The 13,311-nt window shown below is 38.3% G+C and overlaps 1 protein-coding gene across 1 annotated transcript in view; it reads left to right on the plus strand.

The window, feature by feature from the left end:
* Positions 1-515: 515 nt before the first annotated feature.
* xpc (xeroderma pigmentosum, complementation group C) overlaps positions 516-13,311 on the plus strand; it is a 35,276-nt gene continuing 22,480 nt past the window's right edge. Inside the window, exons 1-8 of the mRNA XM_034696390.1 lie at positions 516-815; positions 3,559-3,879; positions 3,978-4,074; positions 7,433-7,517; positions 7,609-7,766; positions 7,857-7,977; positions 8,086-8,175; positions 11,879-12,730. Of these exons, the coding sequence (XP_034552281.1) occupies positions 701-815; positions 3,559-3,879; positions 3,978-4,074; positions 7,433-7,517; positions 7,609-7,766; positions 7,857-7,977; positions 8,086-8,175; positions 11,879-12,730 (1,839 nt within the window). The 5' untranslated portion in view covers positions 516-700. The remainder of the gene's footprint in view (positions 816-3,558; positions 3,880-3,977; positions 4,075-7,432; positions 7,518-7,608; positions 7,767-7,856; positions 7,978-8,085; positions 8,176-11,878; positions 12,731-13,311) is intronic.

Below are 13,311 nucleotides of genomic sequence, written 5' to 3' on the forward strand. Positions count from 1 at the left end.
TCCATAAGAAAAGTAATTAAAGTGTGATTTTAGAAACTATCAGAGCCTGATATGACCGTTTTGATATTACATGTGTGAGGAGCTGTAACCATAGGATGTATAAAGGCTGTAACACAGACAAATGACTTATCACCATAGACTGTAAATAAAAAGCTTATCACCATAGAGTCTATGGTGATAAGCTTTTTATTTACAGTCTATGGCATAGACTGTACTTATCACAAGCATTTCTCTTCACTCATCATCAGCAACGACTGAGAGTCCACAGCACAGCATCGCCCCCCTGTGTCCAAGTGATGGTACACATTACCTCGAACAAGGTCTAAATTTGTGAAATAAGGCGGCTTTAAATCAATAAAACTTCATACCTAAAATAAAAACATGCTTGTTGTTAGTCTGAAAATGTATGTAGAATGTTTTGGGGGTTTATTTTTGAAGTTTTGGAGTACAATACACGATATCTTGTTGTTCTCCTGCATGCTTTGTAGCGTAGAAGAAGAAGAGCCGGATGTGACGTCAGCGCGCTGCCTCCAAACAGCCGGGGAATGTTTGTTTCTCCTGAAGCTGCAGAGTGACATGTTGGATAACTGCAGCTCTCCTGCCTCCTGGAACACTGTGTGGAGAGCAGAAAGACGTGTTCACTTTTACTGAAACACATTCAAGAGAAGGAGAAGTTTGATCAGATAAAGTTTGAGATATCATGGCGAAGAGGAAAGAGTCCGAGGTGAAGACAGAGGCCATTACAAAGAAGCTGAAGCAGGTGGTGAAGGCAAAGAGCAGCGGGGCCAAGGCAGGAGCCAAGAAGGAACATGCAGGTATGAGAAGTCAGAGATCCATGCAACTGAGATCAATAAGTACAATACAACTAATGCACAAAGCCCCAGGTTCCTGCTGAGGATGTGTGAAGTTGAACAGAATGAATGGGGTTACCACATTAAGCTTACTGACATTAAGTCTGTTTGTTATGACTTTACTGATGGATAACTATCAGTGACTGTTTGATTTGAAGGAGAATAAACATGATTCATTCTTAATGTCAGGTAATAGACTTAAGGTAAATGGTTGTAAAATGATGAATTGTTACTGGATGTCAGAGCAGAGATATTTCTGCATTAGATGTAGGAATAAGTGATCACAACATCAGCCAATGAGCTGATGTATCCCCCCTTCATCATTGTAATCGCTTTTTGTTCATTTATTTATTTTTATATTTAGTTTTTATCCAACTAACTAATTTTTTAAAATTATTTTGGATACTTTTATTTAATTTTTCATGTATTATTTTAATGTTTCTAAGTGATCCTTTTCCAGTTTTCATTTTCTCTGATGTGATGTCATCTTCTTCTTAAAACCTTTTTATTGCTTTTATTTACTCATCTTTTTTTATTGGTTTATTTATTTATTTTTTGGAAAACCTCTATAAAAAAATATGTCTACGGTTTCACCACTTTATTCTGTTTAATTTGCATTTTTTATTTTTATTTTTTTTTAGAATTGCTACCCTCCTCTCTGTCTGTTACAGGTTTATTCTGTCCTCAGAATCCTGCCATGCTTTTTAAAGGTGCTATATAAATAAAGTTATTATATCATGGTGTAAGGAGATACATCTCGTTACAAGATACTAATAGAAAAATAGGAAAATACTAAAAATATTATGAAATTGTCCTACGAAAACCAACATTTATTTCTAAAGTCATTGTCAAACATTTTATTTGACAAAACGATTAAAACCTGCACACAAAAACAGTGGTTAATGTAGTTGTTTTTAAAATAAATATGATAGGAATTATTCATAGGGTTAAAAATTATTTTCAGTTATGTTATAAATATGTCATCACAGCCTGAGTCCACAGAGCTGATGGTTAATCTGACTGACTGCTCGGCCCTGCAGAGGGAGCACTGAGTTAATCAATCTTATAAAGGTCTATCTGTATGAGTCTCAGTGAAGGGTTTGCACTTGATCAGAATGTAAACACTTTCAGTGATGTTATTTTTAGAGCCACCACAGAGCAGCTGCTGATTACTGGAGTGAAACAACTGGCCAAGATACACATTTGAGCTCTACATCATCAAAACATGTCCTCTTCCTTCTTCTTTTCTTTCTTTTCTTTCTTTCTTCAACTTTTTTCTTTGCTTTCTTTTCTTTCTTTCCTCATCTTTTTTTCTTTTCTTTTCTTTCTTTCCTCATCTTTTTTCTTTTCTTTCTTTTCTTTCTTTCCTCATCTTTTTTCTTTTCTTTTCTTTCTTTCCTCATCTTTTTTCTTTTCTTTCTTTTCTTTCTTTCCTCATCTTTTTTTCTTTTCTTTTCTTTCTTTCCTCGTCTTCTTTCTTTTTCTTTTCTTTCTTTTCTTTCTTTCATCATCTTCTGTCTTTTTCTTTTCTTTCTTTCCTCATCTTTTTTCTTTTCTTTCTTTCCTCATCTTTTTTCTTTTCTTTCTTTTCTTTCTTTCCTCATCTTTTTTTCTTTTCTTTTCTTTCTTTCCTCGTCTTCTTTCTTTTTCTTTTCTTTCTTTTCTTTCTTTCATCATCTTCTTTCTTTTTCTTTTCTTTCTTTCCTCATCTTTTTTCTTTTTCTTTTCTTTCTTTCCTCATCTTTTTTCTTCTTTTTTTTTCTTTCCATATATTTTTCTTTTTTCGTCATCTTTTTTCTTTTCCTTTTTTTCTTACCTCATATTTTTTTCTTTCCTCATTATTTTTTCTTTTTCTTTTTTCTTTCTTTTTTTTTAACTTTTTCTTTCTTTTTCACTTCCTCGTCTTTTTTTCCCTTTCATTCTTTGTTCTTTCCTCATCTTTTATCTTTTTCTTTTCTTTTCTTTCTTCTCTATTTAGGGAGGTTTGGGGGTGTAGAGAGAAAAAGAGGAGGACTGTCTATGTAAAACATACACTATACATAAAAACTGGATTAGTACACACTTTTGTTTTTTTATGACTTAAACTTTGCTTCATTCAAACTCATTTTTACATGTCACCTCTGCTTGCTGCTCTCCCTCTTTATTTTTCTTTATTCCAATATTATTCAACATGTCAGTGTCAGTCATGCATCAGTGTTGGATCAGATTCTCTCTTTGTGACAGTAGCATGAAAATGTGAGGCTGTTTTTTCCCATGAACAAATGAGACTGTGGTTGAGATAATCAGGGGCTTGTATTTCATGTGGTTTTTATGCTTTCATGACGACTCTGTCAGAAACTGTCACAACACATCACTGAACCCTCCCAACTTCTTACCAGCACCACTTCAGTTTCCTTCGTAGGACTATTGTTCACCTCTGTATTTATTAACAAAAAGAACTAACACCTTTTTGTTAAACACATTTTAAAATATAAACCTTACATAACTTTCCATTGCTAATAATATCAAATGCAGAATAGAGGCAGATACAGGCTACAGGTTACAGTGATGTTTGTTTAGGTTGATTGTACAAATGATAATACTGCATACATATATGGATGCTGAATACATCTCATTTAAAATAAAGGAGGTTAATTGTATTCAGAGGTAAACAGTTAGAAATAGAAGACTGAAACCAAAAGTGCAATTTCTTTCTCTCTGTCCCTAGGTAATGACATCATGGAGAAAGAGGAGGAGCTCAAGAGGAAGGTCAAACCCAAACCACGTGCTTCTGCAAAAAAAGCTGCAGGGAACAGCTCCTCCACCAAAACCTCAACCACTACTGCCAAAACCAGCAAGTACTTCCAGTCCCCGGTGAAGGAGGAGGACACTGACAGCAATGACTTTGACATGGTGACATCAGCAGCACCTAAATTTAAACTCGTGAACGCCAAGAAGATAGAGGAAGTAGTAAAAAATGAGGAGGAGGAGGACGATGACGACCACGATGACGACAGTGAGGATGAGGATGATTGGGAGGAAGTTGAAGGTAATATTACAAAAATGATCAGGATTGTTTTCACACACATGTTGAGTGAAGTAGGGAGCACATGAGACAAAATAATGAAGTGTGTCTGTGTTGATCAGAGCTCGATGGGCCGCTGGGTTCATTTGAACCTCCAGAACCCGTGCTGCCCTCTGAGCCAGTCCAGATCGAGATCGAGACTCCTGAAGTCAGGAAAAAGTAAGTGGACATGTGAGCATGAGTGAATATATATATTTGATATACTAATGGGAGGCATGCAGACACATAATTATTTTTAAATGAAGTGTTTATATCAAATCATACGACATAAAGCTATGAATATAATGAACCTTCAAGAAATGTAGAAAACATTTCAAACTTTCAAACTGTGTTAAATAAGATCAGTGTATGCATTTCAACAACTAATGGATGCTTTAGTAGGGATGTAAGGATATATCACAAGACGGTAGAATATCGGTACAAATAAGGGTGGACTAAAATCGATCCAACAACATTTGTATATCGATATATTATTATTGTTATCATGAAGTCTCTTGCGCTGCTCTCTCGTCACTCACTGAGTGGAGTGTAACAGACATGGAGGCAGCAGGTGAAGACCGAGCAGGTCAGGATGTACCTTTGTGTTTACAGTCTGAGGTACGGCAGCATTTTAGCTGTCCCTGATATCCCTGAAGATAAACATGTCAACTCACAGCCAGGAGCAGAAGCTGCACTTTAGTTTATTTAAAGAGATTTATCTTATTTGTTTTAATATTTAACACTTTCATTTGGGAATCATTCACTTTCCATTTCTCTATAATTGTTCTGAAATTTTCCAACAAGGTATTTTTTTACGGTCATTTTTAGGGTTTTCTTGCAAGGTGCTGAAAAACAAGTGTGCAGTGGTTTTATTTGAGTTACAACACACCTTAAAAATGAAGGCAAGGCAAGTTTATTCATTAAGCACCTTTCATACAAAGAGCAATTGAAAGTGCTTTACAGAGTTAAAAACAAAAACCAGAGCAGTAACAATTTATAGAACATTTTATATGCTGACCTGCCGGTTACTGTATGTTTGATCTACTCTCTCTCTCTCTCTCTCTCTCTCTCTCTCTCTCTCTCTCTCTCTCTCTCTCTCTCTCTCTCTCTCTCTCTCTCTCTCTCTCTCTCTCTCTCTCTCTCTCTCTCTCTCTCTCTCTCTCTCTCTCTCTAACTTAACGTACATAGTAAATAGTGATGGGTCTTATTATCTATGTAAATTAGGAGGGATTATTATAAATAATCAGCCCCCTTCAACCGGTCTTGTCTTAACCGAAATGAACCTTTAATCACTTGATTCAACAAATAACTTCTTCCCAAGCATTAAGACTCACACATTGAGTCTTTTCTGTGTCGAGTCTCAGTCTCAGACCTCTTGACACCCCAGCAGGGTGCCCGACAGCCCAACATTTAATAGATCCAATATCAGGTTAATTCCATAACACCATACCATGTCAGAAAATGTCCAATATAAAATATGACATTAAACAAACATAAGCATTAAAACATGAAATATTTAAAAATCTAAGATCAAGAAAGAAAGAAAGTAAAATTAGTTCAACAATGTCATTAAAGCTGGGGTTGGTAATTAGATTGAGATACACTTTTTGTCATACTGGTTAAAATGATCTTTATGTCCTGATGGTAATCAATACATAATGTGTTCTTAAAAAAGAGGTAAAAAAAGCTGCTATCTACAGCCGGAGTAAACCTGGGAAAACACCAACCAATCACCGTTTTTTTGGCTCCCCAAATTTTAAACCAATCAAATCCCGTCCTGCCGTTCTGCCCTCCTCCTGCGCGTACATTTCCCCGGCTTGCACTCCTCCGAGTCCCCGTCTCCTGCCTCTGCTTCCCCTGACTCTATTTCCTACCCCTCTCGCTCGTCCTCGGGCCTGTCCCCTCTGACCTGATGAGGTGCTTTGCTCAGGACTGTAGTCCGGATCAGAGTCTAAAAAGCTCTCACCAACAAGCAGAATAATTAATGACATTCAGTAAGTCCTACAGAAAATATATATGTATTGTACCGTCCGTCCGGACGCTGCTGGATGACGAGCCGATTGGTGAACACGTTGAGTTTTAATAACCGGTCACTGTCGGCCGTGATCACGACAACCAACAAAACAACAATCAAGGTTTGAATGAATGAAGAACTTCTCCTCTCCTCTCTCCCACTCGCACACTCTACACCTCTCCTGATGCCTTCACTGACCGTCAACACTGTAGGAATTAAGAACATCTACACTGAACACGTTTAACAAACAGTAGAGCTGTTACAGTATTATATATGTGTTATAACTTTTCTCCTGATATCGTGTCACCAGTACAACTGGATAAAGCTAGCATGACAGTTGTGAGTACTAACAGCAGCCATGTTTGTTTGTGTTTTTAACTTTCACTATGAGAATGTTTTGGTGAGGACCGGTTTTGAATCAGTCACCATCATATGGTCGAGAATCAGCGGCGCTCGTGCATGTGAGCGGGGGGGCGTCGTTTTGGAGGAGCTCCGAGGGAGGAGGGGAGGGATTAGACGGAGTCATGAGGAAAAGCTACATTCAAATTCATGCTGGTTTTCCGAGACTACCAACCCTAGCTTTAAAACTCAGCTTGTTAAAAGGAATTAAAAGTTTGTAGGTACAGAAATAAAAACAAAGGTTGAAAAATGAGTTTGCATCCATTTAAAGGATGGATTAAGCAGCTAAAAAGAGGAATGTTTTTTTAGTCTGTTGGGTCTGTTTTCTAATTGGGAAGGATTATTCTAAATATCTTTTAATTATTAATTCATCTCAGAACGTCTTCCCAAGGGTTAAGACTCACACATTGAATCTTTTCTGTGTCGAGGCACTGCCAGAAGCTGGCTCAGACCTCTTGACACCCCCATAGGGTGCCTGACAGCCCAACAAAATTCGATTGTGAACTCTGACATTAAATTGAAAAATAGCTTATTTTAAAAAATTGACATTGAATGAAAAAATTAAGACGTAAAATTAGTTAAAAGGTTTAAAAATGGGTTTGAATCAGAATCAGAATCAGAATCAGCTTTATTCGCCAAGTATGCTTGAACACACAAGGAATTTGACTTCAGTAAACTGTGCTCTCTTTGTACAAGGCAGAATAGGAATAAGAATAAGAACTACAATAAAAAATAAAATAAAAATATGCGGTTATATATGGTTTGCGTCCATTAGTGAGCAGTGAAAGCAGCCTGAAAGAGGAATGTTTTTTGTCTGGACTTAAAAGTGGTCAGTGTCGGGGCCTTTCTAATACTATCTAAAAATATATATTGCAACTGTCCATATCTGAGAATTGCGATAAAATAATAGTTATTTAAATTTTGAGTTCAATCCAGTTTTCTTGAAAATGGGTAGAGAATCGTGAGTGAATCGTATTGTGAACTAAAATTCAGGATTCAAATCGAATTGTTGGTAGAGTGTATCCTTACATCCCTAAATGTGTGTGTGTTCTTATTCAAGATTATAGTGCAAGTATGCAGTATTTAAATGTTCTGCTCTAACAGTCTGTGTTTGTTATTGTCCAGGCAAAAGAGGCAGGCAGAGTTTGAGAATTATCTGAAGCGGATGGTGAACCGGTTCAAGAAGGACCAGCTCATCGACACACACAAGGTGAAACACCCTCAGCTGTTTCCTTTACCTTTGTCTCCTTAATCACCACATCCAAACTTTGGTCCTGACAAGCCTGTAATTGGTCCCTCAGGTCCACCTCATGTGTCTGATAGCCAGCGGGATGTTCCGCAGCCGCCTGTGCAGTGAACCGGACCTGCTCGCCATAACTCTGTCTTTACTGCCCTCTCACTACGCCATGGTCCCCAAAGGACGCATAGACCAGAACTACCTCTCTGGACTGCTCAAGTGGTGTGTGCTTGTGAAATATGAAATATGATGTGCTATGGTGGCAGAAGCTCGTCTTATAAAGCTAACATGGAGAGAGTCTTTCCCCTTCAGGTTTAGAGCAACTTTCACCCTCAACCCCAGTCTCTCCTGTGAGGAGCGTCCAGACCCCTGGGCCCTGTTGGGGAGGCGGCTTGCCAGCCTGTCAGTGAAAAACCACCAGGAGATGACTCATGTTGGTATTTTTTCCACCCAACAGGCCCATTTAAAGCTTTTATGAGTGAGTATAAGGTAGAATAAACAGATAATAAATGACGCTCTTCATGTTCTCTGGTTCCTACAGCTGTTCCTGTTGGTCCTGAGGTCTCTGCAGCTCTTCTGTCGACTGGTTCTTTCTCTGCAGCCCATTCCTCTCAAAGCCCCGCCAGCCAAGGTAATGACTGTCTCTTCCTCAGCACTGTAAAGGAAATTTAAAAAAAAGAAATGACACCACACAGGTTCTTCCAGCTGTTGGAGGAACTGTGTGTTTACTATATACTCAAAGATGCTTGACATAGAGTGCAAACTCACATTGGTATTGAGTTGAGGTAAGGTAGATCAGAGATAGGGACAGAAGTAGAGGTCATGTGTTGTAGGCTTTTTAAATGAGTTGAGTGAGTTACAGTTGCAGATGTTTGGAGGGAGAGAGATCCAGGGAGTTGAGCCGGCATTGGCAAAGGTTCTGTCCCCCAAGATTCATAACAAAGCTTTGAATTGTGATGATTCTACGACAAATTTAGGAGTGTTTCCTATAATTACTGAGAGTTTATGAAGCTGTCATGAAGGAAAAAGGGGGCTACTTTACAGAATCTAAAATATAAAACAGATTCTGCTTTGTTTAACACTTTTTTGTTCATTCAATAATTCCATATATGTTCTTTCATAGTTTTGATGTCTTCAGTATTAATCTACAGTGTTTACAATCATTACAATAAATACAAACCCCTGAATGAGAAGGTGGTTACAAACTTTTGACTGGTAGTGTATGCTTTTGTCATAGGCTGTTTTCGACGCCGCCTACTACACAGTGGTGTAAAAAAGTTTTCGGACACCCTTCAAATTTTACACAATCTCAAATATTGTCATGAAATATTTGTGGAAAAGTATATTTTGTGTTTGAAGCATTAGACAGACATAAACAAATACTAATGAAATTTTTTTGTTTATTGTTTACAAGAAAAACTAACAAAGCTAAATTCTTGACAGTTTCAATATGTCAGCTCTCAACATTGATGGTTTCAAGGTCAACAAATAACAGAGAATGTGTTCAAAACTGAACAAAGAATAAATAAACCTGGCTGTGACTGGACTAAAAGAAATTGCACTTGAAGACCTAAGAGAGATTCTCAATGCATTATTTGGGGTGTCCGAAAACTTTTTTTACACCACTGTATCAATCAATCAATCAATCAATCTTTATTTGTATAGTGCCAAATCACAACAAACATTATCTCAGGACGCTTTTATAAACAGAGCAGGTCTAGACCACTCTATGTCAAATTATGAACAGAGACCCAACACCAAGACAGGATAAGACTCAGTCTGACCCCACCTTAATCCACCATGAGCATTGCACCTCACAGTATTTAGCTAGTTACAGTGGAGAGGACAAACTTCCTTTAACAGGCAGAAACCTCGAGCAGAACCAGACTCATGTTAGACAGACATCTGCTGAGACCCAGTTGGGTCTGGAAAGACAGATAGAGGGGAGTAAGAGAGAGAGGTGATAGTGATGAGACGAGTCGTAGAAGCTGTACTATAGGGACGTACTGATTTGGCCAATATTAAGTCTGTAGTACAGTGGTGTCCAAACTTTGTTCAAAGAAGGCCACATTTGATGTTGTCAGAATACCTCAGGGCCAGTGGCTCCTACTGAGACGTAGGAATCATAAAAGTTATATATGAAATATTTATTTAATAACAATTCTTTTTACATTTTTTCTCAATAAATCAGTAACTAGGAAGTCCTCAGTTCTCTACAAGCCATGTAAACATGAGCAAACGTTATCTTCTTCTGGAGGAAAATGTTTTTCATTCGGGTCGGGCAATGTGGGAAAAAATATTGTCTCATTATTTTCCTATGGCAGGATCATGATCTGGATTTCATCACACTTCTATTTTATGTTGTTTTTAAGACTTTTCTGACCAGCAGACAACAATTTAAGAATAAAATAATTCTTGTCCTGCATTCTGAACAATTTTTATGCACCAAATTTTGCCTTTTCTGCACAATTTCAGAATTTTGTCTTCTGAACTTTTAGTGTTCATCAAGAACATTTTCACATCATGATAAAAACATTCATTTGAAAACCTGTCAGCTTTAAGAGTTCTTGTTTCCTCCTAATTATATTCTTGCAGAATATCCAGAGCTTTGTCTTTAGACAGGTAGTCCATGTGAAGCTTTTTGAGACGTTTTGGATTGACTTTAGTTTTGTTTGTGCGCTTGAAAGAAACTGTAAATGTACAGATGATTCAGAATGTGATTAATTTCTGTGCTATAATTAACACAATTCAAGATGGAGGCTTGGGGCCATAAATAAATGGACCTTGGGCCGCGATTGGCCCCCGGGCCGTACTTTGGACATGCCTGCTGTAGTATATGAACAAGAGTAAAATCTGCAGTATGCCAAAACTACCAGGATGTAGTACTGATTCAGGAACATGTCTCAGTCTGCAGCGGACCAGTCTCCCTCACTTACTGTTTCCCACAATGCACAGCGCTAACTTCTTTCTTTTTTCGTATTTGACGGGGTCACTCAGTTTTTATGTGCTGTGAAAATGATTAAATTCCATATAAACCACTTCTTAACTTTTAAATCATAAGTGATATTGAAGAAGCAGTTTATCTATCAGCTTGGTCGTTGTTTACTTCCACTTTCTGAAACTGGAAATCCAGCGACACCTGACCCAGCATCCTGCAGACCAGATCCAACAGAACAGACTACAGACTACCTTCAAACACAGTATGTAGTAGGCAGTACCTACTGTCTGCTACATTCGTAGGAGATTCTGTCTAAAGTTTGCATACCACTTCCACTTATCAGCTAAAGGCAGCAGTATATCAGGCATGTCCAAAGTATGGCCCGGGGGCCAATTGCGGCCCGAGGTCCATTTATTTATGGCCCCAAGCTTCCATCTTGAATTGTGTTATTTATAGCACATAACTTAATCACCTTCTGAATCATCTGTACATTTGCAGTTTCTTTCAAGCGCACAAACAAAACTAAAGTCAATCCAGAAACGTCTCAAAAAGCTTCATATGGACCACCTCTCTAAAGCCAAAGTACTGGGAATTCTTCAAGATGGCAATAAAGAAGAAACACAAGAACTCTTAAAGCTGACAGGTTTTCAAATTAATGTTTTTATCATGATGTGAAAATGTTCTTGATGAACACTAAAAGTTCAGATGACACAAAAGAGGACACAAGACAAGATCACAATTATGAAATTGTGCAGAAAAGGCCAAATTTGATGCATAAAAAATGTTCAGAACTCAGGAAAATAATTATTTAGTTCTTAAAATGTTGTCTGCTGGTCAGAACAGTCTTAAAAACAACATGAAATAGAAGTGTGATGAAATCCAGATCATGATCCTGCCATAGGAAAATAATGATACAATATTTTTCCCACATTGCCCGACCCCAATGAAAAACATTTTCCTCTAGAAGAAGAACGTTTGCTTATCTTTACATGGTACTTCCTAGTAACTGTTTTGTAGAGAAAACATTTAAAATAATTGTTATTAAATAGAGATTTCATAACTTTTAGAATTCCAAAGTCTCAGTAGGAGTCACTGGCCCTGAGGTATTCTGACAACATCAAATGTGGCCCTCTTTGAAAAAAGTTTGGACACCCCTGCAGTATATTGTTAATCTATGACTTATTTTAAAGTTTCTTTTGACTGATTATAATTATTGCTTTGCTAACTATTACTTTCTTCACTGTTTGTGTCTGTTGTATCTGATATTCTACTCAGTCAGGCACCATTTCTTCTGCATATGTTTCTCTTCAAACACTGATTACTCAGTATAAACTTGTGTTTGTGATCTCATATAAATAATAATATAAATAAATAATCTGCCTTTGTCTCACTCCAGGGCAAAGAGGCTAAAACAAATGCTAGTGCTACAGGAAAAAGCAAAAAGGCTGCAGGCAAGGAAACCTCCAAGACCAGCCCCCCTGAGCCAAAGGTATCCACAGGCTCCAAAAGACCAGCAGGAGGGGACAAAACCAAAGGAGGCGGAGGAGGGAAGAAAGTGAAGATGGAAAAGGTTAAGAAGGATGATGAAGAAGATGAGAAGGTTACAATGTCAGGGGGTCAGAGGCCGAAGAATTCACAACGCCGCAGCATCGCATCAAAAGTCAGCTACAAAGAGGAAAGCCACAGTGAAGGAGAGAAAGAGGAGGACAGGCCCAGCGAGGAGGAATTTCAAATGTCAAGTGAGGAGGACAGTGCAGACTCAGAGAGCGGGGCCAAATCTACAAAAAGGAAGAACGGGAAGAGGAAAGTGTCCAACAGCAGGAGTGCTCCAGCGCAGAAGAAAAGGAGCAGTGGGGGGAAAAGACAGGAAGAGGAGGAGGAGGAGGATGAAGAAGAAGGAGAAGGAACAAAAAACAACACAACAAATCGGAGGAGTGGGAAAAAGAATAATGGACCTGGAGCAGATGAGTGGTTGGAGGTTTATCTGGAAAAAACCTCCTCCTGGGTTTGTGTGGATGTGGAGCGCGGAGTCAACGCGCCTCAACTCTGCTCCAAGCACGCCACAGCGCCCGTTACGTACGTCGTGTCGGTGGACGGAGACGGGTTTCTGAAGGACCTGGGCAGGAAGTACGACCCCACCTGGATGACGTCATCCAGGAAGAGGCGCGTGGATGAGGAGTGGTGGGAGGAGACACTGGGACCGTTCATGGGGCCCGAGGACGAGAGGGACAGAAAGGAGGAGAAGGAGGTGAGTCCGAAAAACAGACGGAGTAAAAGTGACATATTTACACAGAACATACAGACTCCAGCACACGGCAGGAACGACTCTGATGCCCTCAGATATATTATTATTACATATTTTAGATTTTCAGAAACGGTCTCTATCTTATATCTGCCCTGGATAGCTCTGCATTTATTTATTTATTTATTTATTTATTTATTTATTTATTTATTTATTTATTTATTTATTTATTTATTTATTATTTTGCAAAACTTCATGATGCTTTATTTTTCAGTCATATATTTTATTCTTAATTTAGTTAAATCATTTTGAAGGTGTTTGTTATGAATGCTTCCAGTTCCCACCTTTCATTACAAATCCCCTTCTACCTGTCAACACATTAAAGCAGGGGTTCCCAAACTCTTCAGCCCGTGACCCCCAAAATATATAGATGCCAAAGACTTGTGACCCCCACTGTCCCTCAAAGTGATTAAATGTTGCTTCATACTTCAAAATGAGTTTACCTACATGCACATGTGGCTGTTTCCTGTGCTGCTGTGAATTAACCTGCTGCTACTGATCCTTTTGTTACTGAACTGTTAGCTAAC

Source organism: Notolabrus celidotus, chromosome 11 (assembly GCF_009762535.1).
Source record: "Notolabrus celidotus isolate fNotCel1 chromosome 11, fNotCel1.pri, whole genome shotgun sequence".
NCBI classification, from domain to species: Eukaryota; Metazoa; Chordata; class Actinopteri; order Labriformes; family Labridae; genus Notolabrus; species Notolabrus celidotus.